The 27,765-nt window shown below is 49.5% G+C and overlaps 1 protein-coding gene across 2 annotated transcripts in view; it reads right to left on the reverse strand.

Moving 5' to 3' along the window:
* Positions 1 to 27,765, reverse strand: part of CAPN5 (calpain 5) — a 117,261-nt gene that overhangs the window by 39,866 nt on the left and 49,630 nt on the right. For both annotated transcript variants that reach the window (XR_016348572.1, XM_006139577.5), the window contains exon 3: positions 4,888 to 5,019. Coding sequence is in view for 1 of the 2 variants with exons in the window: in XM_006139577.5 (XP_006139639.2) it covers positions 4,888 to 5,019 (132 nt within the window). In the remaining variant the exon portion in view is untranslated. The remainder of the gene's footprint in view (positions 1 to 4,887; positions 5,020 to 27,765) is intronic.

The raw sequence follows: 27,765 nt of genomic DNA on the forward strand, positions 1-27,765 counted from the left end.
GGCCCATTTAGAAGACAGTCAGAGTTATGGTGGTTGGACTTTGGTTGTCCATAGGAAACTGCCCCATGGTTGTGGAGTGGGATTTAGATCCATTCAGAATCAGTGTTTCAGTTTGGGCCCATCTGATTTCTGCTGTCTGGCCTGGTACCAGGTTAGTGCCTGGTTAGTGCTCTGTGTTGCCATGAAAGACCCAAATTACCAAGCCATTTTAAAGATGGGGAAACTGAGGCCCGGCACATTGAACTGATTTGCTGGACACACACAGCAGGCCAGGCAGACCTAGTTATAGAACGCAGCTCTCCGAGCTCCCAGTCTAATACTCCAGCTGCAGCACTTCCCTCTCCTCCATTCAACTTCACAGACAGTTCTCCTGGCCAGGGCTATCTGATCTGCAAGGGAAGTGGCTCTCACTGCTCTCTGGAGACAGAGGGTGCAGACAGCTCCACTCAGCAAGCCCACCTGTAAAAAGGTGGCGCGAGAGGACAGAGAAGGAAAAGCAACACACAACTCCAGAATCTCTAGACCCAAGCTGCGAGCTCCTGGGCCCGACCACAAAGCAAGCTAGTTCCTGAAGGATCAAAGGACTTCAGTGGTTCCTCTTGCTTCACTCGTTATCTGAAGAAGTGGGTTGTGCCCACGAAAGCTCATGAAACCATCTCTACTTTTTGTTAGAGGGTGCGACTGGACCACTCGCTTTTTACGTTTTTTTCATTAAAATTACTTGGGCAAGGATCACTAATGTAACAACGCTTGGTTTGGGGTGAGCATCTCTTTCTATGAAGGGGCCCACTGAGCCCTCAGCAAATGTTTGGCCTGTTCCCTTCTGTACGATAATATCCTCTACAGTAAGGGTCTAACAATACAGCTTCTGTGTACAGTGGTAAACAAGGCACGCATTTGTAACAGTCAGGGTCATTAACTATGGGAGCAAACTGTCAAGGGGAAGGATGGATTCCCCATCTCTTGGTGTGTCAGATCAAGACTAGATGCCTCTCTGGAAGATATGTTCAGTCAGACAAAAGTTACTGGGCTCTCTATATGAGTGGCTGGAGGAAATTCTTTGGCCTGTGCTTTACAGGAAGCCCAGATCAGTGGTTTAGAGTTAGGGGGTCACAACCCAGTCCTGGGTTGCAGAATGTCAGGCGCTGGGTCTCGTTGCTCCAGGGGGATCAGGTGACCAGTGGAGGTGCTAAGGCAGCTACCTGCCTGTCCTGCCACTACAGACTACTCTGTACTCCAGAAATGGCCAGCAGCAGGCCCCGCTCCTGGGAGGGGATGGGGGAAAGAGCGCACAGGGCTCCGCACACTGCCCCTGCCCTGAGCACTAACTCCACACTCCCATTGGCTAGGAACCTTCTGCTGGCTGCTTCTGAGGTGCAGCATGGTCTGCAGTGCCAGGGGAGGCAGGAAGTTGCATAGCACCCCCGCTGCACCGCTGACCAGGAGCTGCTCAAGGAAAACCCGTCCTGCCCCAGCCATGGTCTCTTCCAAAGCCAGAGCCCCTCCTGAACCCCAAAGCTCTCATCCTCAGCCCTACCTTGGAGCCCACACTCAGTCTAGTCAAATTATGCTGGGTCGCAGGCATCAACAATTTTCTTCAACTGGATCACGAGAAAAAGAAGTTTGAAAACCACTTGCCTAGGGGTATGTCTACACTAGCCCCCTCGTTCGAACTAGGGAGGCTAATGTAGGCATTCGAAGTTGCAAATGAAGCCCAGGATTTAAATATCCCGGGCTTTATTCGCATCTTCCCATCTGGGCACCATTTTTAAATCCCCTTAGTCCGAACTAACTGCCCGCGGCTACACGTGGCAGTCAAATGTTAACTCGAACTAAGTCCTTAGTTCGAGTTAACTGTTACACTGGTTGGTTTTTTTTCATTTGCAACTTGAATGCCTACATTAGCCCCCCTAGTTCGAACTAGGGGGCTAGTGTAGACATACCCTTGATGATCTCTTCTGCCCTTACAGTCTATGAATCAGTAGCAAGATTGAAACGTGCTTATGGCTGGCACTGTAGAACGTCGCTGCATTTTCCAGACCAGTGTTGGGAGAAGATTCTAGCCTTTGCCCCAGACCTGAACACAACCCCACTACAAAAAAAAATAGTATAACAAGAGACAGGCCGGCAGGAGCCCCTGAGAATTATGGGCTTGGAAAATTATGAACAAACAGAACCCAATTGCCAGGGGAGAAATAGCAATGAGACAGAGAAGCAGAAATAATTAGCTCTCTAATGGTCACCACTTCTGCTAGCTCAGGGGCACTTAGGGCAGAGCTGGAAGTGAATGCTGAGTGGGGAAGACAATTTGTATATTGCATTTAATAGCCTGAACATTCAAAAAAAGCCCAATCTTGCATCACCCAGACAGAGTTCCTGAGAGGCAGTGAACTGGAACTTCAATGGGGGAAAAGCTTACAAAAGCCTCATTGATTGCCCAGCGAGTGACTGGCTCTGTTAGACAACCAGAGCGCCCACTGATGAGAAACAGGGATGCTTTAACAAATAAACAACCCCAGTATGGCGCTTTAATCCATTGGATGGTTAGGGTCACAGGCAGAGACAGGTTTGACTAGACTAACCATGTAAGTATGGGGCTTGTGATGCTTCTTGGTTACTAGCAGCACAAAAAGGAAATTAGGAATATTACAGCTTATGTGCCTGTAACATGAAGCCCGATCCAAAGCTCTCTGAATACATGACTTGGGAGAGGCCCTTAGCACAGCACAGCACACACTCCCATATCGCATTGATGAGGGCCATCAAAGTTTGCTGTCTGATTGTAGAAGGCCCCATTGTGCTACAGACTCACCTCAGGGTACAGCTACACTGGTTGGTATTTTTTCAGAAAAGGTATGCAAATAGCACTCGCATTTGCATACCTTCTTCCGCTTTTTTTTTTTCCAAGAGAGGCTTTTCCGCCATTTGTCCCCGTCTACACGGGGCCAAATGTCAGGAAAAAAAACCTCTTTCGAAAGCCCCTGTAAACCTCGGTTTATGGGGAATAAGGGGGCTTTTGAAAGAGGGGGTTTTTCCTGACTTTTGGCCCCACGTAGACGGGGCCAAATGGTAGAAAAGCCTCTTCAGGAAAAACAACAGAAGAAGGTATGCAAATGCGAGCACTATTTGCATACCTCTTCCAAAAAAAACCCAAACATTGTAGCCATACCCTCAATTGGGGCCTCTAAGTGCTACTGGAATATAAATAGATAACAAACCTTAATAAATACCCAATTGGCATCCAGAGAGCTAGAGCACAGCAGGACTCCATTGCTCACTTTCAATTCTGACAGGCAGAATTTGCCCCACCTCTGGTTTTAAGATGCCAAGAAAACTTGTGCTTGCCCGTGTCAGCCCCTGAATTACGCAGGACCAGCAGCTAGCTCCTTGCGCCTGTAAGCATTGCAGAGCGTAGCAGCACAGGGCTTCCTGAAGGGAACACAGCTACTGAGTGTCTTCGCACAACCGACACTCCCTGTAATACAGGGACTAGCTTGGATAAGAACAATCAAAGCTCATGCTCCAGAGTGTAAATCTCACCTTATAGACACACACAAAACTGCTTGCGCCATCTGGCCTATGGTCAGTCTGGGGCCCTCTGCTTAGCTCCTCGATTGAAACTCAAGGTCCTCAATGGATGTAAATCGATGGATCTGCCCCCTCAGTGCATAGCCTGCCTCAAGTTTCTTTGCCAGGCAATTTTACAAGTTGGGGATACAAGGAGAAGAATAGGCTTATGTTGTAGGCCCTCTTATTACAGTGTCTAGAAATAAGCATATGTTTGGAGGTGGCCAGGGCTACAGAACTATGGAGGGAGGGGAGTCATTACTTTCTACTAGTTGTGTAGTTTCAAAAACCTCCCTCCCTCCCTACCTACCTCATAATGTTCCTGTTAGACCATGTTTCTCAAATTAATTGAACTGGCTCAGATCAAATCCCCCCCTGTGCTTGCCACCATGGTACACTCTGCCACCCCAGCACAGCACCCCATCCTAGCCACAGAGCAGGGGCTGCTTCTGCAAGTCGCACTGCGAGGCGAACATTCTGCAGGAGAGCGGCAGGAATGCAGTCACTGCATTACGGCATGGGCAGAAAAGGCAAAAGCAAAGGCAGGCATTATGGTCTCATGCCTCTAGAGGGCACCACTGGCTGCCTCCTGCCGCAGGCATCTGAGAAAGCTTCAGTAAAGTGCTCTTCTCTGCCACCAGTGACAAAGTCAGGCTGGCTTGTGGATTGTTTCCCTTTCTACGAATTAGTCAGGCTTAGCGTCCTCTTGCGTTTCTTTCGTGGATGCTCAAATACAGCAACAGGCAATTGTGCAATATTAACCATACGACGGCTCAGTGGTGGGAGAATATTTTTAAAAGTGAGGATGTTAAAATCCAGCCCCCTTACCCCAGTTCATCCCCCTCCTCCTCGAGACCAGGAGCAAAGTCCCAGTGTGCGAGGCACAGCAGCTGGGACCCAGGGGGCTAGGCCGGAAGCCCGGGGATAATACAGCTCCCCCCATGCCCTTAGTTCCTGCATCTATACTGTGGATTAGATTCCCATCTTCCACCACCCTGCTCCAGGCCAGGAAGCGTCTGACAATTCAGGTGATAGAATCCCCATATGTAATTAGAATTGTCATGGATATGCCTACATTCAGGTGGCTAGCTCAGCTGGTTACAGCATGGTGCTAATAATAGCAAGGTGGTGGGTTCAATCCCCATGCTCCCACTCCTGATTAACAGCAATGTAAGTGTGTGGAGAATGAAGCCTGTGTTATTTATCAGGTGTATAATCGTAAAAACTTTTCTGACAGCAACAGAGATGTTATGCAGGAGACGACCTGAACAGGTGATGCCAAAGCAAAGGTGCCTTTGCCAAGTGCAATGACTTCCCTACCTTCTGCCACAGAGATTCCCGGGAGGCCAGAGAGGAGCAGGCTGCCACGAACCAGCAGTTCCCAACCTGGCCCTGGTGCAAGTCGTGGGAACTGATTCCATCCACAAAGAGATAGGGATCGTCACAGATCTCCTAGAGGAAGAGAGAAAAATAAAAACAAAAGGTGAATGGGAAGCAAGGTGAGGCTTGAGAAGTGGGGTTACCTTTGTCTTCACCAATATCACTGTGCACCCCTCCCCTAGCACACATACCTCCCGCCTAACTCCACCTATCATCCTGTCCAGACTAGGCAATCGACCTGAGGATGAAACCAAGCACCAAATTCTTCTCTCAGTTGTGCTGGTGTCAATCCAGAGTCACTCCACTGACTTCAGTGGGGGTACTCCAGAGTTAAACCTCAATTTAGCAAGGGATCCGAGCTCATGTGTGGTTTCAAACTCATGAGCAGTCCCAACTGGCTTAGACTTGGGGAACCTGCAGGATCGGGGCCATGACCTGGTGCAAATAAGAGCAGAAACTGCCTCGGTGCCAAACATCATCACCTGGGGTCAGCTCCAGCAGAGAGGACCAAGCCATTTACAACAGACCTGTTGGGGAAACTGCTGCGAACCAAGGCAAACTCTAGAGTCTTGTCTCCAGCACTGTGCTTGGCACAGCAGGGCCTTATCTCAACTGGGCCCTCTAGGTGCCACTGTGATACAAACAACGCAAAGAAATGATACTGTACCTGTTAGTCCTGGGTACAGCTGAACCACCACTGACCATGAGGGAGAGAAACGCTAAAAAAGCCACAGAGCAGTGAAAGTCGAACAGATTTCGCTGCTTGGAAGGGACTTTACTATTCAGACACATTTCTCCTTTGTTTAATCTAATTCCACTCATACTAACTGTGTCCCTCTCTCTTGCTTTCCTCTGATAGATGGATCAGATTCCTCTGCTCCTCACCTTAGCTTTCACTTAGCCGAGCCACAGATATTTTCCTCTTTTAGCCTTTCCTAGCAGGTCAACCCCTCCAGCTCCTTCATGGCTTCGGCTGTTGTTATTACTGGTTATTATGTGTATTGCAGTAGCACCTTAGAGGCTGGCATGGACAGGGACCACACTGGGCTCAGCACAATTCTCCCCTCCCCTTTTTATTTTTGACATCAAAGGGGAGCCCTGAATGGAAAACAATAAGCCAGCCATGGTCTCACCAACACCAGAGAAGGCAACCTGCCACGGGTTTATAGCTTAAAGCCCATCTAGTCTGACCTCTGCGTAACACAAGCCAGAGGACGTCACCCAGTGATTTCTACATCAAGTCCATAACTCGTGGTGAAGTTAGCGCAGGTCTTTCAGTGAGATCTCCAATTTTCACTTGAAGGAGTTCAATTGAAGGCAAATCCACCATGTCGCTAGGTGAGCTGCTCCGAAGGTTCATTTCCCTTACTATTCAAAACACGGCGCCTCATTTCTAGTCGGAATTTGTCTAGCTTCAGTTTCCAATTGTTGGCTTTGCCTGCTGGATTAAAGAGCCTTCTACCCTCCAAAATCTCTTCCCCAGACCTTTGGAGATCCAGACATTTTTAACTCTCAATTAGAGCTGCCAATAAACCTGCATGATTTTCATGGCTGGTGTGGATTTCACAGACAGTGGAGCTTGTGGTGTGATAAACCAAAAATAGTGGTGAGATATGCGGAACCCAAGTGTCCACCAGCTCCTTACCTACATTGCAACAGGAATGTGTGTGTGTGGGGGGGGGGGGGAGGGTGTTGCAGCTCATCAGCTAGAACCAGTTAAGGAGAGACAGGAAGGGGGAGGAGGTAAAAATGTGCAAGGAAGGCCAAAGAAGTGAGATTCTCCACCCTACCCCTGCTGCCTTGGCAATAGGCAAAGGCTTGGGGGGAAACCTAGTGCTGTGGGGAACACACGGTTCTAAAACACGTCATCCAGAAGCACTGGGAGCGGTACCCACCGCTGGTGTGCAGGAGGACTGTGGCAGCAAGAAACCAGGGAGAGGGCACCCCACCCTGTGACAGGCTAATGCAGAGAAGGGGATGTGATGGGACGATGGAGCTGAGTGGAGGTGGGGATGAGCTGGTAGGAGACCTCAGCTGGGGCCAGCAGGAATCTTCCTCAACCAGAGCACCCAGATCAGACCTGTGTGTATAACTAGAGGAGGGGGACAGGGAACACAGGTGCACAGAAGAGAGGGGACCTGGATCTTCCTGAGACACACACGCCATGGCCCTGTCCATAAAGGTATTAAAGTGGGTTTTCAGTGGAGTATGAGATCAGCACTTTCTCCTTCTCCAGGTAGCTCACCAGCCAACTGGCATTCTAACGCTAACCAGTGTGCACAGTAGATTTGTCACGGACGTGAAATAATGCCTGCGCTGTGCACGTTGGTTGAGAAGAGGCCTTGCTTGACAACCCATCTTTTTTCCCCAGTTCCTGGACAACCTTTGGGCTGCATGTAAGCCGCTGGCAGGCCGCAAATAGTTTGTCCAGAATACAGCCACCTGCAACTCCCAAAGTCCATGGATCACCATTTCCAGCAAATCGGAGCTGCGGGCAACCGGACCTGCGGACGTGAGGTAGACAATCCCTCTGGCAACCCACCATTAGCTTACCCTGATGAGCCGCCTGTGGCCATGGGCTGCAGGTGGCCAACCACTGGCTTGGAGGATTGTTTGAGCTGGCTGCCTTGTGCTTGTGCTCCCCCCCTTTTAGGCATGACCCTTACGACTTACCACAGCCCTGGGTGCATGTGTTTGTGTGTGACTCTTATCACACACAGCCTGAGAGGAACCCTAACTGACTCACTGTTTGCCTTTCAGGTGGAACCCAGGATCGCCATAGTGAGGGGTGGGGGTGTAAATAAACCAGCTGAAAGGGAAATATCTGCTCTGGGCCTTGCAGGGTCAGTGACAGTGTCATGGCTTCTTCCTTTCCCCTTTCCCTCTGAAAAAAAAGGGGGTTGGAATGTCATTCCCCTCTGCTTCTATAGTGCGCCCTTTGCCAGAAATCCACTGACAGAAAAAGGGCGGGGGGAAGCCGCTGGTGTTTTTCCTAGCCATTTCCCTTCAGCCTTTACCTCTCACCCTCCTGCTTCAGCACTTGGGTTGCCCTGCTGGTATAACCTCCAGGGCATGGGGATGGACCTGCATTCGGGGTGACTAGAAGGTGAAAGCAGATGACAATCATTCCACCTAGCCTCTGACTCTCCCCGGAGTTTGGGCCAAGTGCCCCCTGCTCCCAGCAAATCAAAATCGTGTATTTATTAGAGTGCATTGTGGTAGTGCCTGGGAGCCTCAATCAAATAGGTACCGCATTGTGCTGGGCACAGGACAAAGACAAAAACTCTCCAAAGAGCTCGGAGTCAAAGTGAAAAGGGCCTTTCCCCACAATGCTGTGCTCCCAGACCGCCCCTGCACAGGGCATAAAGGCTGCAGGACAGAACCCTTGGTTAAGACTCTCTAAGGGTATGTATACACTACCCCCCTAGTTCGAACTAGGGGGGTTAATGTAGTCATACGGAGTTGCAAATGAAGCCCGGGATTTGAATTTCCCGGGCTTCATTTGCATGATCCCGGCCGGCGCCATTTTTAAATGCTGGCTAGTTCAGACTCCGTGCCCATGGCTACACGCGGCACGAACTACGTAGTTCGGAATAGGCTTCCTATTCCGAACCATCTGTACACCTCGTTCCACGAGGAGTACAGGTAGTTCGGAATAGGAAGCCTAATCCGAACTACCTAGTTCGTGCCGCGTGTAGCCACGGGCACGGAGTCCGAAGTAGCGGACATTAAAAAAATGGCGGCGCCCGGCAACATGCAAATGAAGCCCGGGAAATTCAAATCCTGGGCTTCATTTGCAAGTTCGAATGCCTACATTAACCACCCTAGTTCGAACTAGGGTGGTAGTGTAGACATACCCCCGGAGATCCAGGTCCCCCCTCTTCTATGCACCTGTGTTCCCTGTCCCCTTCCCCTAGTTATACACACAGGTCTGGTCTGGGGGCTCTGGTTGAAGGAGATTCCTGCTGGCCCCAGCTGTGGTCTCCTGCCAGCTCATCCCCACCTCCACTCAGTTCCATCACCCCATCACATCCCCTTCTCTGCATTATCCTGCCACAGGGTGGAACTGAACCTGGGACCTCAGCAACTTAGTGCATGAGCCTCTGCACTTGAGCTAAAAGCCAGCAGGCTCTCAGCTAAGGCTGTACAACTCCCTTTTTCTTATCTCTGGCTGTAAGTGGTCTCGGTGCTGCTACCTGGAACAGTGCACCACGCCCAGTAGCTGTGTGGGTTACACCTGTGCTGGACTAATGCTCAGCTACCGTTTCAGCCTGTTGGCAGTCATTTCATGCTGCTCTTATTCATGGGTGGGGCCCAGCTCCAGCGTCAGGTTATGCTACCTTTGCACCAGCTGGCTCCACCCTATGCAACAGGCATCTTGGCGTTTCGCCTAGCGAGTCTCATAGACTCATAGACTTTAAGGTCAGAAGGGACCATTTTGATCATCTAGTCTGACCCCCTGCACAATGCAGGCCACAGAATCTCACCCACCCACTGCTAGAATAATCCTCTCACTTATATCTCAGATACTGAAGTCCTTGAAACCCGATGGTTCAAAGACCCCCAAGATGCAGAGAATCCTCCCGCTAGTGACCCATGCCCCATGCTACAGAGGAAGGCGAAAAACCTCCAGGGCTTCTGCCAATCTATCCTGGAGGAAAATTCCTTCCCGACCCCAAATATGGCGATCAGCTGAACCCTAAGCATGTCATAAAAAAGTTCTCTATAGCAACTCCTATCTTCCCACCATTGGCCTATTTACCACTGATAGTGAAAGGTCAATTAATTGCCAAGATCATGTTACCTCATCAAACCATCCCCTTCATAAACCTATCTAGCTTCATCTTGAAGCCAGATAGGTCTTTTGCCCCCACTACTTCCCTTGGAAGGCTGTTCCAGAACTTCACTCCTCTGATGGGTAGAAACTTTCGCCTAATTTCGAGTCTAAACTTCCTAATAGCCAGCTTATATCCATTTGTTCTTGTGTCCACATTGGTATTGAGCTTAAATAATTCCTCTCCCTCCTTGGCATTTATCCCTCTAATATATTTAAAGAGAGCAATCATATCTCCCCTCAGCCTTCTTTTGGTTAAAGTAAACAAGCCAAGTTCCTTGAGTCTCTTTTCATAAGACAGGTTTTCCATTCCTCGGATCATCCTAGTGGCCCTTCTTTGTACCTGTTCCAGTTTAAATTCATCCTTCTTAAACATGGGAGACCAGAACTGCACACAGTATTCCAAATGGGGTCTCACCAATGCCTTGTATAATGGCACTAACACCTCCTTATCCCTACTGGACATACCTCGCCTAATACATCCCAAGACCGTATTAGTCTTTTTCACAGCCATGTCACAATGGCGGCTCATCGTCATCCTGTGATCATTCAGGACTCCGAGGTCCTTCTCCTCCATTACTTCCAACTGATGTGTCCCCAGCTTATAACTAAAATTCTTGTTATTAATCCCTAAATGCATAACCTTACACTTCTCACTATTAAATTTCAACCTATTGCTATCACTCCAATTTACAAGGTCATCCAGATCTTCCTGTATGATATCCCAAGTCACTGGTAGCACTAGCATCAGAACCTAGAACTCATGTGTCCTGGTCTGATACCCAACACAGAGAATCACCCTGCGTCTATCACTGCAAGACAGCCACCAAACCCACCACATAACAAAATCCTATGGTGCACCAGAGCCCTGATCTGCTGTGATTTATAGTCAGTAATGCTTAGTAGCTTCAGCTGAAACAGGGCTGCCATCCTCTAGCTGCTGTACAGGAAGAGGGTACGAGCCAGTCCCTATACTAGGGATGTAAAATCCTGTCTAATTGGTTAACCAGTTAAACATATTGTTTAACCAGTTAACCGAAAGGGAGAGGGATGTGGAGGGGTGTGGGGGGATTGGAGGGCCACGCGCTGCCCCTGGCGCTCTTCTAAAATCCATTTCTCTCCACCACTGTAGATAAAGAATATGGGAGGGAAACGGAGCCCACAGTCAGCGTGCTGGGGAAAGAGGAAATCTCTCCATCGAGGATGCAGCTATAGCACCGGCGTGGGAGCTACGCAGATCCATGGAGCTGTGCCTGCTTACCCCAGGCTGTCTCTAAGATGCACGGGGAGCATGTGATTGCCTGCACCGATGCTGTAGTGATATCAACCATGTTTCTCCCAGCTGCAAGTACACAAAACTCGTGACAGGGAACAGCTTTCAATGCTTAGCTTGGGAGCCCACGACAGATGGAGTCCCTGTCCCTTTGGGGGTGATCTTCCAGATGACACATCTCACAGAACCTCCCATTCAGAATAACATAAAGGAGCTCTAAATTCCTCTGGAACAGGAGGATTCCTTGGACAGTTCTACATCTTCCCCCTTGCAGTCCTCAGTGTAGGGAGCGTACTGTGGGTACAGCTAGGGAGCATGGCCAAACTGCTAGAGTGCTTTGGCTAATCATGGCTACTTCAACAGATCTCAGGCCATTAGCAGCTAAGCATAAGTTTACTTTACTGCAGGGGAGACCTCAGAACATAGGGAGGCAAAAAGTTGGCTTCAGGTCATATTGGTTCCCCTCCCCTCCATTCCTGTGGTAAGTAGAACTGGGGCAGAGCTGAGAATCTGCCTGTAAAGCATTTCGTGTCCCTCTGGATAAGAGGCGCTATGATCAGGTGAAAAGAGGGCTATTCGTAATGACAAAGCCGTGCCCTAAAAGTGACCAACTTCAGTGGAGCCATGACATTTACACCATGTGAGTGTCTGGCCCTTGGTTTTTAAAGTCCATCATGAAAAACAAAATTATCAACACAAATGGATGTGCTATTTTGTACTTTATGGCATGACTCTGTCTCGTACAGAAAAGCATCTGCATTAACCCTCTTCTTTCCCAGTGCTAGCTTGTTGGGTTGTTCCCCACCATTATTTCAGCTATGGCAGAAACCAATCTCTTTGCACTTTTCTGCTAGTCTGATTCCTATTTAGGATGTAACTGGCTTCTTTATTGGTTACAGCCCACTTGTAAATATAGCCCGAAGCAGAGTATTGCCCTGGATTCAAGCAGAAAGGTCTGTTTCATCTAAAGCCATCTGTCTGCGGGATGGGGGGGAAGGGAGGAGGAGACCATGTGTGGTTCAGCAGACTGCATCTCACAATCACTTTCCATTAACAAGGTTTTATAAGAAACAGACTATCCCAGTTCCACTGCAAAGCTGAGTATCCCAGAAGGGTCAGGGCCGGATTAAGGAATGGGCTAGCTGGGCAGCTGCCCGGGGCGCCAACCTATGGGGGGAGCACCTGATGGCAGCTGTAAGGGGCATGCGGCTCCCCTTATAGCTGCCATCAGGCGCCACACACCTGGCTCCCGGATCGCGGGCTGCAGCAGCTCCCAGTGGCCACCCTGCAGTGGCCACCTGGGGCGGGGGCCACGTTAACCCCCACAGAGCTGGCCAGCAGCGCCCTTCCCCCCGTGGCCGCAGGGCCCTGCACGGCCAGGCTCGGCTCGGATCGGGCGGCCCAGGGCTGCATGCCAGCAGCGGTAGCTGGGCTGGGCCAAGCCAGGCATGTGTGTCCTGCCACTGCCGCTCTGTGCGCCCTCCCCCACGCGCCGGGCGGGGGCAGGGCCGCACATGCGCCCTCCCCCATGCGCCGGGTGGGAGCGGGGCTGCGCATGCGCCCTCCCCAACCCGGGGCGCAATTAACCTGTCTGCCCAGGGCGCCGGAATGTCTCGGTCCGGACCTGAGAAGGGTACAACTCAGGGAGCCTTCCTTGGTAAAGCAGCTACAGTATCTCAGGTGAAAGAGACAACAACTGGTATGGATGTTAGATAGGTGGGCCCTTCATTTTTGGTTTCTATTTTAATTTTTCCCAAGGATTTATTGGAGTTTATTACTAAAACAGCAAAACTGGGTGAAAATCGGCAGAAAAACTAGCAATTGTTCTGGATAAATCTCGAGGTTTATTAGCAGATGGACGGGAGGGGGGAATATTCAGCACATTAACCCTTTGTATTCCGTTCATCAGTATGGTTTGATGCAGAACTAAAACATAACTCAAAACACAACGCCACCTTTGAGTTTAAGAAAACAATGCATCTCTGATCCCCAGATAAAACGTTTCATTTGAAGAAACAGTTTACAATTACAGACTTACTACTATCCATGTATAAATATTTAGATTTAAAAATTGAGCCACTCCATTTGCAATCATACACTCAACTTCATTCTTTTGTTTTTTTAAACTTTCCTTGTGTTCCAAAACATCCTAACTACAGATTTTCATCTTCTTCCCATTTTAGCGTGTCAGATCTTTAAACAGCTAACAGCTTGACACGGGTACGTAGTGGTCAGTAGATTCATTAGTATGTCCAGATGTGCATGCACATCCAAGTTTGCACAAATGCTGTTTGTTTCTTGGGTGTCTCTTCTAGACTAATCCATAACCTTACTCTAACAGGCAGCTTTGCACAGACGCGCAGACTAAAGCTTTATGGGAATACATCTATTTTGAAAAAATGGAAAAATATTTTTTGTAACCCCCAGGATTTTACTAGTAAAAATCAGTTTAAACCTAAAACAAAGGGGCTGATAAGGCTTATCCACCTCTGACACCAGAGCAGGTGCTCTCAGCTCTGGGAAGGTGAGAAGGGAAATGAGCTTCCTATGCTGCTAAAGCAGAAAAGGGAGGGTGTTTCTCCACTGTGCCACCCCATCCTGCCGTGCTGCACACACAAAACACCCTCAGACCTCAGGCTGGAGGAGTTTTAGTCCAGGCAAGCTGGCCTGGCTAGAGGTTGGTTGCTGCTTTCCCTCCGGCTGATAACCTGCCCACTGTGCCCAGAGGACGCAGGCTAAATCACTTGAGTGTTGATGGTCCTCCAATGCCTTCCCACAATTCCTCCTTGGAGGGCAGGCATGTCCTCTCACAACGTCGGAGCGGCTCAGCATACTGCAGCATGTCAGGACACCACCCCCCAGACATCCTGGGAACACATGTGGGGAGTACAGCACCAGTGAGGCACAGTCATTTGGTTAGGGCTTCCCAGAGGGGCTCCTCCTACCTAGCTATTAGGGATATAAAACCCTGCTTGATTGGTGAACCAGTTAAACCTACTGTTGAACCAGTTAACCGATTAAAGAGTAGGGTGGGCATGGAGAGCATGCGGGGGGAGGAGGGATTTGCAGGTATGGGGGGGGCTGGAGCAGACCCTGCCACTGTAGGCAGGGGCTGATCTGAACACAGGAGCAGCCCCTGCCTGCGGGCAGCCCAGGCCCGCTGTGGACAGAGGCTGCTCCGGGACCCCTACGGGGCTGGAACAGCCCTCTGCCGGGGGCAGGTGGGGAGCTGCACCAGCCTCCACTGATTCACTGATTAACCGATTAAACATTCATGTCTCTACTAGCTATCACCCAAGCTAACTTTGCAAGGAACACATATTGTGGGACTGATGACTCATGCGGGGTCTCATTACACACATGGGAAAGCCGACTGCTTCCGCACAATCTAACAGAGAAATGCCCACCTTAGCTCCCGAATACTACCTCTTTGTAGCATTCATGATTACAGCCATGCTTGGAGGCTTCAGCCTGTATCAGGGCCTCACTGTTCTAGGCACTACAGACCACAGCAAGAGACAGTCCCCACGTCACAGAATAACAACTGAAATAGACAAATGGTGGGAGGGGCAACTGAGGTCATTTTGCGGGTTTAGCAACCTCAGCAGTATCCCTTTAAAGGTTTCTCTTGTTGGTATCCAATGTCCAAAAAAGCAAATGCAGAAATCTCCATTCAAGTAATTATAAACAGAGAGAACGTCAGCAGCCTACGTGCTAGGTGCCACGGGGCCCAGCCGTTGGACATGGAGAGAATGAGGGAAGGAAAAAGGATGAAATAAGAAAGGTTCCTCTAACAACAGACCCTCTCCTGACACTTGTCCACTTCCTCCCACTCGTACTCACTGCAGACCTGCACTTGGAAAGCACATGCATTATTTATGGCCATGGCCAATGCAAAGTGGTTTGGGGGCTGTTCCAAAGCCCATCAACGGAAAGATTCTAATCGACTTAGGTGGGCTGAGCTCAGGCTCTGAGGACACACACATACACACAGCACAGCTGTCTCTAAGCCACGTGACTGAAGGTTAGTTGTTTAGAGGTTTGCAACCACAGACCCACTAATAACAATGCTACATAAATCTTAATGGCACTTTTCAGCTACAGATCTCACAGTGCTTTCAAAATCAAGGAAGTGTCATTTTTCCCTCCTTGTCAAAGGGGGAAACTGAGGCTGAGAGAGGGTAATTGATGTGCCCAATAGGGCAGCGGCAGAGCCAGGAATAGAATCCTGGTGTTCTGAGCCCCAATCAAGTACTCTGATCACTGGCTATCGTTACCTCCTTATTCTTTCACTGCAGCACTTTCATGAAGCCAGGTTTCAAACTGACAAAACACAACTTGATCCCCAGTCCTCATTAAGTGCCCTTTTTATTGTTCCATTCTAGAGGAACCTTCCAACGGCACAAATCTCTCTCTCTGCCCCTTTCAACATTGGAAAGCATTCCCAAACTGTCCTTCACCTCATCCACAGCCAGTGGAGTGGTCCCAAAGATCCCTACCCTGAGCTGGCACAATTTAGAGCAGCACTTAGGTTGCTTTATGTTACACTGGGGGCCATTTCAATTGGACTGTGGTTTGACTGAGGCGTAAAAGGTGGCTTAGAGCCATCTCCTCCTACTCTCATCACTGAACCCACAAATTTGTAGAACATGCTCCATTTTTACTGATTCTTAGAACGTATTTTCCCCTCACTCATTGAATTGAGTACTTGTGAATGATGCCTATTGGCCAAGTGCAGCTTTAGCATGAGCTCATTTGCACCCACAGAAATCATGGAACCAGGTAAACATACACTTCTCCCGGCCCACTGTAGTGAGGAGGTCCCAGTTAGAAGTATGTACTGTGCCTAGGAAGAACCCGTTGGAAGCAGTAGTCAGCTTAGCCAGACACACAAGTAGGATGGAGCACATGGCCCTCCTTTGTCTTATGTACCTGTTTTAGTTCTAATAAAGCCTTACTCTAAGGCTACGTCTACACTGGCAGCATCTTGCGCAAGAACTCTTTTGCGGAAGAGTTCTTGTGCAAAAAGTCTTCCACAAGAGAGCGTCTATACTGCCATGTGCTTTTGCACAAGAGATGTGCTTTTGCACAAGAGCTTCCATGGCAGTGAGGACGCTCTCTTGCGCAAGAAAGCTCTAAGGGCCATTTTAACCATAGGGGCTTCTTGCGCAAGAAATTCAAGTTGCCTGTCTACACTGCCCTCTTCTGGAAGAGCTCTTGCGCAAGAGGGCTTATTCCTCGTGGGGAGAGGAATAATTCTCCCGGAAGAAGCCCTGTTTTACAACGCTATACTGTAAATTTACTTCTGGAAGAACACTTGTGCAGTGTAGACAGCAGGCAAGTTTTTGCGGAAGAACGGCTGTTCTTGCACAAGAAGCTGCCAGTGTAGACGTAGCCTCAGAGTCCAAAATGGGCCTCCTTCTTAGGATTCCACAAGGCAGAACATGGTACCAGAGTGTGGTAAAGATGAGCACAGAGAACAGAGGACTGTAGTGTTGGAGTAAAGAATCCCCTAAAAGCCCCCAAGCAGTTGAAACACTCAGGTAATCCAGCAGACTCCTAGAAGAGATTCAAATAGTTTATATAGAGACACACACCTGGCTTTAGGACAGAAGTTGAGCAGAAAATAGCAATCTTCTTAACCACAGCAGGACTTGAGGCAGTTGACGTCTTTACTAGCATGCAACGAAGGCAGGCAAAGAGAGCAAGTTATGATACAAGCTTGCACTGAAGAATTCCTAACAGAGGTGAAGCTACAGAGGGATAGCCTAGTTAATCTTAACTGGAAAAACTTTAAAAAACAATGAATAGTCCTGCAGCATCTTAAAGAATAACAAAACATGTAGCTGGTATCATGAGCTTTCGTGGGCACAGCCCACTTCTTCAGATGAAGCTAATTAGCCAACCCTGCAACTATGGACAGTTAACAGATTCAGCTATCAGGGATCGAACTGTAATAGAAATCAGAGATCCAAAGCTGCAAAAAAGGCTAATGGACGATCTGGATCTCACTTTGGATAAAGAAGCACGATGGGTGTCAGGCAGCAGAAATCACTCTGAACAGAACAGAAGTAATGGAAGGAAAGCAGGACACTGTTACTCTCCATAAAGTGACAAGGGGCGGGGGGGAGCGGGGGGGGGCGGGGAAAGGGGGGGGGGGGGGGGGGGGACCCTGGCAAGCACTAATTCAGTGAGGAGAGTGAACAAAGCAGTGCCCAAGAATTTGCAAGGGACAGCTTCAAGGACTGCACAAATGTGGGCAGAAACACGGACCTCAGCAATACCCAGCTGTTGGTAAGCACTGCTATATTTGTAGGAAATACAATCATTCTGGGACAGTCTGCAACCAGGATCAACAACTGCAGAAGAGGAAGCAAAGCAGCAGGCATATGGATCCAGCAGTCCAGGAAGACAGCACAGCAACACAGGAGAGGAGTTCTATGTTGGAGCTGTATCTGAAGGAGAAAGAATAGATGAATGGACATATTGGGACCCTTACAACCTACAGATGGGGCACTCATGCCCAGATAAATGTTGTTTCAGGAGCTTTTAAAGACTGAATTAAAAACCAGGAAAAATTGTGGGCAAACAGGACAAAGTGAAAGCTTATAATTGAGAACACATTCCTATCAGTACCCGTGCGCCAGGAGCAAAGGTAAAAGATCAAATAGACTGGATTCCTTTGTGATAGTTCAAAGGAATAAACCACCTAATATTGGGTTTAAAAACATGTCAAGCCCCAGGCTAATACAAAGAGTGCATATGATAGAGGAGATAAGGGACATACTGTCCAGAGCATTTGAAAAAACTGTAGTAGAATAACAGTACAAGTCAACTGGAAAAATCAGAATTGCCCTGCTCCAGAAAAAAAGTGGAATGAATTTGCTTCAGCTACTGCTAATAATGAAACTTTTCAGAAAGTAATTAAAATTAATTATCACAGAGCGGCCAGGACATTGCATACCACCTCCATATTTCCAGTTCAAAGCAGAACTGTCTGTTACTGATGGCCTATTGTTTAGAGAGGAGATAGAACAGGAGTGCCTAAGCTGTTACTCGCTGACATGCTCACAAGAATTCATGAAGGTCACTTGGGCATGGAGAAATGGAAGCATCAAGCCTGAGAGATAATGTGTGTACCACAAATGATCAAGGAGCTAGAGAATGCTGTTAAATGGGTCAAATGTCAAAAATATGTATCTAAGCAGAAAAACAATGACAATGTACTGTTAAGGGCTTACACCAGTGGTTCTCAAACTGGGGGCCACAGATGCCTTTCAGGTGGGCTGTAGCTTGAACTCAGCCCCGCAACACCCTCCCTCCATGGACCCTGCAGCAGGGAGCCCATGCTGATGCTTCAATCTCGCAGCCCACTCCCCCCACAAGATTGGAGCGCCAGCACTTGCTTCCCGCTTGGGGAGGGGGGAAGAATGCCTGGAGTCTCACCGCTGGATTTGGCTGGCGGGGAAGAAGTGGAGCTGACTGGGGGAACAGCAGGATATGACCGCCTGGAGGCTTTCCCTGCTGCTCCCATTGGCCGGACTCTGGCCAATGGGAGCAGTGGGAGACCATGCCTGGGAGCAGCAACTGGGAGTGGTGAAAGGGGTACAAAGGCACCTAAGTGCTCCCCTTCGCCCTGTGTCCAAACCCTGTGCATATACCCCCCTCACACGCCCTCCCCATTGTGACCCCATGCCACCAGGCTGCTCCTGCACCCTCCCCCTCCCCCGACCAGACACCCCACCCCCATCCCACTTCTGCCTCCTCCACCTGGCCAGATACCTTATCCCCACACTGCTCCTGCACCCACCCTTCTGGCCATACACAGCACCCTCCCTTGCTCCTGCCCCCTTCTCCTGGCCAGACACCTTACTCCTGCACCCCACCTCCCACCCAGATCTTGTACCCTCCTCACTGGCAGCCTTGTCCTGCATACTGAACTCATTTTCAGCCCCACCCAAAGCCTAGGGAGAGCCACAAAATCCACTAACCCCAGAAGAGAGAATTTGGCCTAAGGGAAGCCCTGAACCTCAGTCCTCCCTGTGCCTACCCCATGAGCCTGGAGCGCCAGGGGAGTGAGGTGTCTCAGCTGGAGGCCACATCAATGAATGTTGGGGGGATTTGGAATTTTTTTTTCTGCTTCTCACTTGTGTGGTCCCTGACTGATTTTTCTGTGGGTCAGCAACCCCCAACCCAAAATAGGTTCCCCACCCCTGCTCCAAGGTGCCGGACTCCTCACTGTTTTGTCAGAAGTGTAATCTCCCTCCAAAGTGATACTAAATTAATCCCACCTCCCTACTTTCAGGACATCCCTTATCCTGCCTTCCTAATGCCAGAGGCTGCTCCATCCCTGGGAAAACTGGTGTTGGCCCTCCAGTGGCTGCCAGAGATGGGGGACAGGACTCAAACCTACCACCCTATACTGCCCAGGTGAATGCCAATAGATGTCTGGGTGCTGAAGTCCCCCATTGCTACTGGGCTTTGTGGTTTGGATATTTCTGTTTGTTCCCTGTCCTTTTCCTGATTGGGAGCTCTATATGAACCCTCTAGCATGACCTTGCCCCCTGCTTTTCCCCCCTTGTGTGAGCAGATGTCCCATTTTTAAAGGGACAGTCCTGTATTGAAGCCCTGTTGCAGATGTCCCTAATATTTATTTATTTTTTAAATGGACCTATTGTTCAGTATTTTCTTTCTCTCCTCTCCCATCTGTACTGGTGGGTCCTGCTGCTAGCCGGATCCTGGCTCGCCAGCTGCTCACCCACCAGCAGTGAGTGGGGATAGGGGGTTCAGTAGCTGACGGTGGGGGTGGGTGTGCAAGGCTGATGGTTGAGCAAAGCTGCAGCATGCGGGGCTGGCCGCTGCCACTGCTGGCCCATGAGTGCAGTCCCTGCTGTTTGCCGGCTCTTGGCCAGCAGGCTCTCACCCCATCCCACCCTCATATCCAGCCAGCACTGGCTTCTTGCTATGGCGGCTGGTGAACGAGGGCCGGCCGTGGCTGGTTATGTGTCATCTCTGCTGCCCACCCACTGGCTCTCCACATGCTTCCCCTCTCACTGTCCTAACCCTGCTGGGCCTGTCCACCAACCCACCATGCGCCCTTCCATAATCCCCCCCTCCGCCCCCAGCAAGTGTGTCCCACTCCTGGCGCTGGGCAGAGAACCAGCCCTGGACCGATCATTCAGCTCACCAACCGCCTGGTTAACAGGCTCCTTCCTTTCCCCGCTGCCTCTGGCTGGGCTGGCAGCCAGGGAGAGCTCAAGACCAATGTTCCCGCTCATATTTTCAGTCCATGTGCAGAATTGTTACGTGCACAGAGACACGTGCACCACCCAGAGAAACAAACCTGGCTGTGAGCACTCTGCTAACCAGCTGGGCGGCACTGGAAATTCTCCCGGGCAGCTGCACAAGTGCACAGCTAACAGGGAACACAGCTCACGTTCCTACAGCCCAGGGTGCTGGCCAAGAGGAGCCAAGCCCTGCATGTGCCGAAGCTCCCCACCGTGTTGGCCTGGGGAAGTGTCTCTGTCCTTCAGCGAAGCTCTGCAGTGGCAGGGAGGAAGCTATTTCCAGCCGGTTTGCGCCCCAATCCTGCAGGCGCTGCAGCAGCCACTGGGCAAAGGCACAGCGCACTCTTCACACACTGCCCCTGTCCTGGGCCCTGACCCCAGCGTGTGTGGGGCTGCTCTGTCCCCTCGGCACCCTCCTTTGGCCAGGTTCGCTGAAGCCCCTGCAGACAGATTCTCTGAGGCCTGGAGCACAATGCAGCCTCATGGCTTAACCCAGGGATTCTCAAACTTTGTGATGCTGCGACTCCCCTCTAAGTTGCTTGTGAGCCCCGGGGGGTCGAGACGCACAGTTTGAGAAACGCAGGCTTAACCTCTTCTTTCCTGTGCTTTAGCCAGAGGACAGGAGATAGCTAGGTTATATTGGTGGCCAGCAGCAGCTTGGCGGTGTTAGCTGCCTTTTGGCACTGTGCAGGCAGGAAGGGACAAGCTGCTTCTAGCCACAGGGGAGCAGGAAGAGGGTGGAAGGGAAGAGATGACTTCTCCAAAACACGTCAGGTCATCTCTACTGCCCCAGGCTGGAAGCAGCTTCCCTCCTTTCCTTCCCACGCAGTGCTGAAAGGCTGCTGCTGGCCATGCTCTGATGGGAACCTGGACAGAAATCTGGGGAGGGAGGCCTGTGACCTTGTATTTCCCCCCCCCCCCACACACACCTTGCCTGGAGAAGATGTGGCACCAGGTATCAGGAGAGGTGGGTCCATCCTGGGGGCCCAACCAGACATGGAGGGTAGAGAGCACTGGGTAGGGAGGTTAGGGTCAAGTCAGTCAGTCACCCCCATGTGGGAGAGGAGTATGGGAGTGTGTGCGTGACGTCTTCCCATGAACACCTTAGACGTATTAGTTAATAACAATGATGTAATATGCTTAGCCTTTAGAAGGCATCTGATTTGCTACTGAACTAGAATTCGCTATAAAACCAGAACATCGATGACCTGCAGAAATGGACCCTGAAAAGAAAAACTCCTCCCATGAACTATCCTGAGCCACGGGGCCTGACCCAAAGCCCTGCAAAGTCCATGGGAGGCTTTCCACTGACTTCAGTGGCAGAGCAGATCCAGAGGCAAAGCCACGGACATCACGGCACTTCTCGCAATGACAGGCTCAAGCCTGACCAGCCTGGTGCTGAGGCCTCAAATCCCACGGACTGTGGGCTAAATGTACCTCAGTGGATCCTGAATTTTTACATAACTGACCATCGGTACCAGTGTTTCTCAAACTTTTTAAGACCGAGGAACACCAAACAATTTTTTTTTATGAGGAACACCAAAGATTTTTTTGTTGAGGAAAAAAAAAAAGTGGGGGGGGGGGGGGGAGATTATTGAGCAAAAAAAAAAAAAAAGGCGGCCATTTTGGACTGTGTTGTTCTCTGCGGCACACCGGTGTGCCACGGAACACAGTTTAAGAAACACTGATCTGTACCTTGTTCCCAAGAGCCCCATGCACACGGGGACTATTGATGGCTGAAGAGCCAGCTCCCCCACATTGAGGTCATTATCAGATCCAATCCCGAGTACTGATGCTTACAGATCAGTTGGCTTTAAGCTCTTTTTACTCCGGCTGGCTGCAGAGGTAAGGTCAAGATTAACTCAAGCATCAAATTGGAGCGCTGGAGCTACTTAACAGCCCACAATGTGCTTTCAGAGCACGGTGCAGAGTGTTAATCTAAGCGTTTTCATGCCTGGCTGAAAATGAAGGGATAACAATGCAGAGGCAAATTAGCTCCCGCGTTCAAGCTCTCCTTGAGGGGTATGCACCTCTTGGAGGCAGAATAAAGCCATGTCAGAGGGAATGGGAGAGGGCACTTCTCCATGGGACGCCATGTGGTTTGTATCAGAGGGGTAGCCGTGTTAGTCTGAATCTGCAAAAGCGACGAGGAGTCCTGTGGCACCTTATAGACTAACTGAAGTGTAGGAGCATAAGCTTTCGTGGGCAAAGACCCACTTCGTCAGATGCATGCATCTGACGAAGTGGGTCTTTGCCCACGAAAGCTTATCATAGAATCATAGAATCATAGGACTGGAAGGGACCTCAAGAGATCATCGAGTCCAGCCCCCTGCCCTCAAGGCAGGACCAAGCTCCACCTACACCATCCCTGACAGATGTCTATCTAACCTGTTCTTAAATATCTCCAGAGAGGGAGATTCCACCACCTCCCTTGGCAATTTATTCCAATATTTGACCACCCTGACAGTTAGGAATTTTTTCCTAATGTCCAATCTAAACCTCCCCTGCTGCACTTTAAGCCCATTACTCCTTGTCCTGTCCTCAGAAACCAAGAGGAACAAATTTTCTCCTTCCTCCTTGTGACACCCTTTTAGATATTTGAAAACCGCTATCATGTCCCCCCTTAATCTTCTTTTTTCCAAACTAAACAAGCCCAGTTCATGAAGCCTGGCTTCATAGGTCATGTTCTCTAGACCTTTAATCATTCTTGTCGCTCTTCTCTGTACCCTTTCCAATTTCTCCACATCTTTCTTGAAATGTGCTTTCATTTCAATTTCTCCACATCTTTCTTATGCTCCTACGCTTCAGTTAGTCTATAAGGTGCCACAGGACTCCTCGTCGCATGTGGTTTGTGTCACTTATCTGCATGCTAATGCTGCTCCTCAGGCCCGCTGCAGGGGCTCTGGATGGGCTCTTGCGCTGTTCTCAAGCCCCACAGCAACGTGGCTCCCAGCAGATTCTAGAGCAGAGACCAGCACATGCCTCTGCAGTCAAGGCCTCAAATCAGGAAGGTCCTCGAGCACATGCCTGTGAGCTCTCCCAGGCTAGCGTCGGAACTTCTGCAGCCTCCATCACCATAGTGTGCGAGCACCTCACAATCGCTACTGCGTTTCTCTGCACAACACCCTAGGGGAAGGGGGCAGAGCTGCTTTACAGATAGGGAACTGAAGCACAGAAAAGCTAAGCTTCTTGCCCAAGCTCAGGCAGGAAGTCTGTGGCAGAGCAGGGAATTAAAGCAGGAACTCTCAGCTCCTAGGTTAGTGCCCTACCCACTGACTAATTCTTCCTCCACTGTCTTCCCTGGCCCATACATGTGCCTACCTGCTGTTAGGACAAAGCCTTGTTTTCCTGTGCTGGGCCTCAAGGCCTGACTAAGATAACAGAACAGCTGCAACAGGACCTTGAGCACAGTTAAAACTTTCATTGAGTTTGTTAAAATTGTAACCTCCTCCTTAATTCTCACAGGGTTTACCAGAAACTGTTGTGTTAAACCTTATTGTCTCTGCTCTGTCTTTCCTTATCTCACCCTGTCCTTTCTCCCTCCTGATTCTGGACCCATATTTTTGTGCAAAGATCTGTTCTTTCTTGAAGAAGAACTGATAAACTAGCTGTAGCTGATAATGATATGTATGACGTATGTGACAGATATATAAGACTTGTATTGCTAATAATTCTTTGGAAGCTGCTTAATATTATCTGTGTGGCTGAATTCTTGGGGAAATAATTCCTTTGTTTAACAGTGCCTTACTGAATCAGGGCCTAAACGGATATCTGCCTGCTATGCTAACACGGCCTCTCACAAACCAGACGGCCAATCATGTGAGGTGCTGAGTTCAGACAATCCCACTACGATGGAATGGAATGGAAGGTGTTCAGCAGTGCTCAGAATTCAGCCTTATATTACTGTAATAAGGCTGTATGTTAACAGCACTGTAATAATTGCGGGAGAGGGCCTTCCTCCTTTCTTTTAACGCAGCTATATTAGAAGGGAAAAAAGCCTGAACCTGCTGTCCAAGGATGTTCTGCAGGATTGACCCCATCCTTCTGGTGCCTGTGAGAGAACAGGCTCTTCTGCTACTTTCTTATCAGAAGCTTTTCTTGTGCTGCTGTGAGCCTCTGGTACCCTGAACCTTATCAGATCAGGTCCCCTGTGGGTCAATGGTGGATGTTATCTTTGTACAGCACCTAGTGCAATGGGACTGAGAAGGCCTGAGGCCCCAGGCTCTGCTGGAATACAAATAAGGACGGGTAAGACCATAGTGGCTTGTCAAAACCCAAAACAAAAGGGTATAAAAGGTGACAACATCACTACATTTCATAGGCCTCAAAATAAGGTTGATTAAAGAAGCAACTTTAGATGTGGAAATGCATATGTTAAAGAGAGGAGAAATTGGCTTTATAATGCAGTTAATGTCTTTGTTCGAGCCCAGGGTAACAGTGTCACAGTTGCAGGTAAATTCCAGTTCTACAATCAGTCTCTCTCTCTCTCTCTGTAACTGGGCAGTGAAATTCCTTTGTAGAAGAATGGCAACTTTTAAATCCATGATTGAGTGACCGGGCAGGCTAAAATGTTCCCCTACAGTTTGTGTGTGTTACCATGTCTAATGTCTGATTTGTGTCTGCTTATCCTTTGTCGTAGAGACTGTCTGGTGTGGCTAATATACAAGGCAGAGGGGAATTGCTGGCACTTGGTGGCACAGATCCCATTAGAGCAGGGGCAGGGTACCTCAGGCCCGGGGGCCAGATGTAGCCCCTGGCTTGCCTGCATCTAGACCCTGAGGCTCAGCATTGGGGATCCCACGCTGACGCTCCCGCCCCCCACCCGCAGGGCTAGAGCATACAAAATCTACTAGATTGGACCCCCTAGTCTCTGGTGTGCAAGGGAAGTGTCTTTCTCCTCCTCAGACAGGGGCTTCTCACGAGTGTGCAGCCCCAGACTGATTTTTCTGTGGGTCAGCAGCCTCCAACCCAAAAATGGTTCCCTGCTCTGCATTAGAGGATGTGCAGTTGCATGAGCCCCGGATGTTGTGGCTTACATAGGTAAGTCCTGTGATGGTGCTGCTTGTGTAGATATGCCTGCATGTGCCTGAAGGCAGAATTTGGCCTATAACACGTGAAAAATCTGCTTTTCTACATCTCGCATGGGTGCCCCAAGTCTTTGCCCATTCCAGGCAGTAAGTTGGTAAAGGCCCTGGTTTTGCTTTCAATGCATGAGCAGAACATACAATACACACGTAGAAAGTCTGCTTATTTCCATTCGAACCACACATCTCATATGCCCAAACACCCAGAGCTGTTTGTAGTAATAATAGACACGTTGCCAATGACTTGCAAGTTGAGATTAGTATTACTTGCCATTTCTCTGCCCCTAATTCAGCAGCACATGACCCCAGCCAGGAGGCCCACACCAGGTAGGACTTCCTTTATTTGTAGTACTAGTAGTGTTTGTATACAGGTCTCAGTTGAAATCCCCATTGTGCTAAGTGCCGTACAAAATTTATGAGAGACAGTCCCTGTTCGAAAGAGCTTACAATCTAACTCAGCAAGACAAGCAAAAAGTGAGAGGAAAGAAGTCCAGAGAGATGCAGTGACTTCCCCTGCTGGGTGACCTTGGGTAATAAGAACTAGTGTTCTCTGCAAACTGAATGTTTGGACAGCCACCCAGGAGAAATTAGCCCCCACAGCCAGTAGCATGTGTTCTATTGGTGGTGCACATCCACACATGCCTTGGTGCACATAAAATTATTCTGCACATGGATGGAAAAAATGAGAGGGAACCCTAAACACCCAAGTTTTCCAAGGCCCAGGTCAGTGCACTAGCCACTGGCTCACACTGCCTTGCAATAGCTAAGCACGATTACCAAGACATTTTAGAAAGAGCCACAAACCCCACTCCAGTCAGCTCTAATCTGCTTTGGCTCAATGAGGAGAAAAATAAGCCCCAGCCTTTTGTGTAGGTAATCATATTTCTAAGTGGATACAGCTAAAAGCGAAGCTCTTCGCCAGTCTCTGCAAGGAGCGAGCCAGCCCCTTGATTTGTTTTCTCCCCGAATACATTTCCTAAGAGTTCTCTCTCTGGCACCTCTGCACCATCTCACAGATTAATGCAAAGGCAAATGGTAAACAATGCTAAGACCAATTACAGAATTAAACAGCTGCTGCTGCTGCTAAGTTCTGGCATCCACAGCGAAACTCCAAGTCAGATGAAAAGCAGGGAGGGGGCAAGTGCTGCACTGCAAGGAATAATGCTAATCAATTCCAGGAAATGCTACCACATTAGATGTGGGAGAAGGGCAAACAAAACAGCCACACAACCGGAGCGAGAGGGCAGCTGCCAGCCTGTAGGTCATGATCTTTGCCCCTGCAGTTTGATCAATCTCATAGCCAGGGTGAAAGTAACTTAAATTTTTTACAGGTACTGTAGTGTCGCACCTCCCTGGGGGGTGCTTCAGGGTAAGGAGATGAGGGGTGCAAAACAATCCTTTGCATCCTGAGGCCTTTGCTGGGGTGGCTGACAGACAGAAAACATCCTGGGGCTTTAGGAAAGACCCCCCCATGAAATCACTTGCAGAGTCTTGTTGGCCTTTCTGTTACAAAACAAGCTAATGGAAACGGCATATGAGGCTCAGCTTTGTTTCCTCCTGGATTAAAATGGCACCAAAGGAAGGATTTGGGGCCAGATTCTCTTCTTTGCTGAATTTCTTCTCTGCACAGCAGGGATGGCCTTGGAGCTGCTCTGATTAACACCATCTGGCAATGGTCATTCTGGATGACCTGCCAGCTGAGCACAGCCAAAGTGCAGTATGTTTTGGCCATTCTTCCCACCCCTGAGGCACTTCTCAGCCAGACAGATACAGGCCCTTTCCAGCTCTGTCTCCTTGTGGTTTGCAGGCAAGATCACAACATTCAGGGGCCCGATTTTTGCAAGTTTTGCTAACATGAGCAAGCCCAACTCATGCAATTACCACTACTGACTTCCTACTCACGTCAGGCCGGGTTCTAGGATCAGGCCCTAAAGCTTATACACTGCCCTGAGAGCTTTGCTAACTGGGTCAAAGTTGTCCAGGCTCAGTCTGAGCTATCAATCGAGGACATTTGCATAGCTATCTGCCAGAGCTGCTGGAGCTCTTCCCAGTCACTTCTGGCTCCAAAGCTGTTGATCACATGATTTTGCAAGACAACTACATAAAGGAAGCCACCAGTATGACATCCAAGGATTTCCCATTTCAAACTCCCCTCCCTGCAGAAACTCCACACAAAATACCTTTCATCTACTTTGGATCAGCAAGGACAAAGGCTCTGAGCAAGAATGGTAACAGCTTGGATTCGGAGTCCTTTATGGGAACACATTAATGGGACAGAAGTGGGCTGTAGCTACTGTTCCGAGTTCCGCAGTATGGGGCACAGATGCTCCATAGCAGGCA

The sequence above is a fragment of the Pelodiscus sinensis genome, chromosome 1 (genome assembly GCF_052426305.1).
Source record: "Pelodiscus sinensis isolate ZL-2025 chromosome 1, ASM5242630v1, whole genome shotgun sequence".
Taxonomy (NCBI): Eukaryota; Metazoa; Chordata; order Testudines; family Trionychidae; genus Pelodiscus; species Pelodiscus sinensis.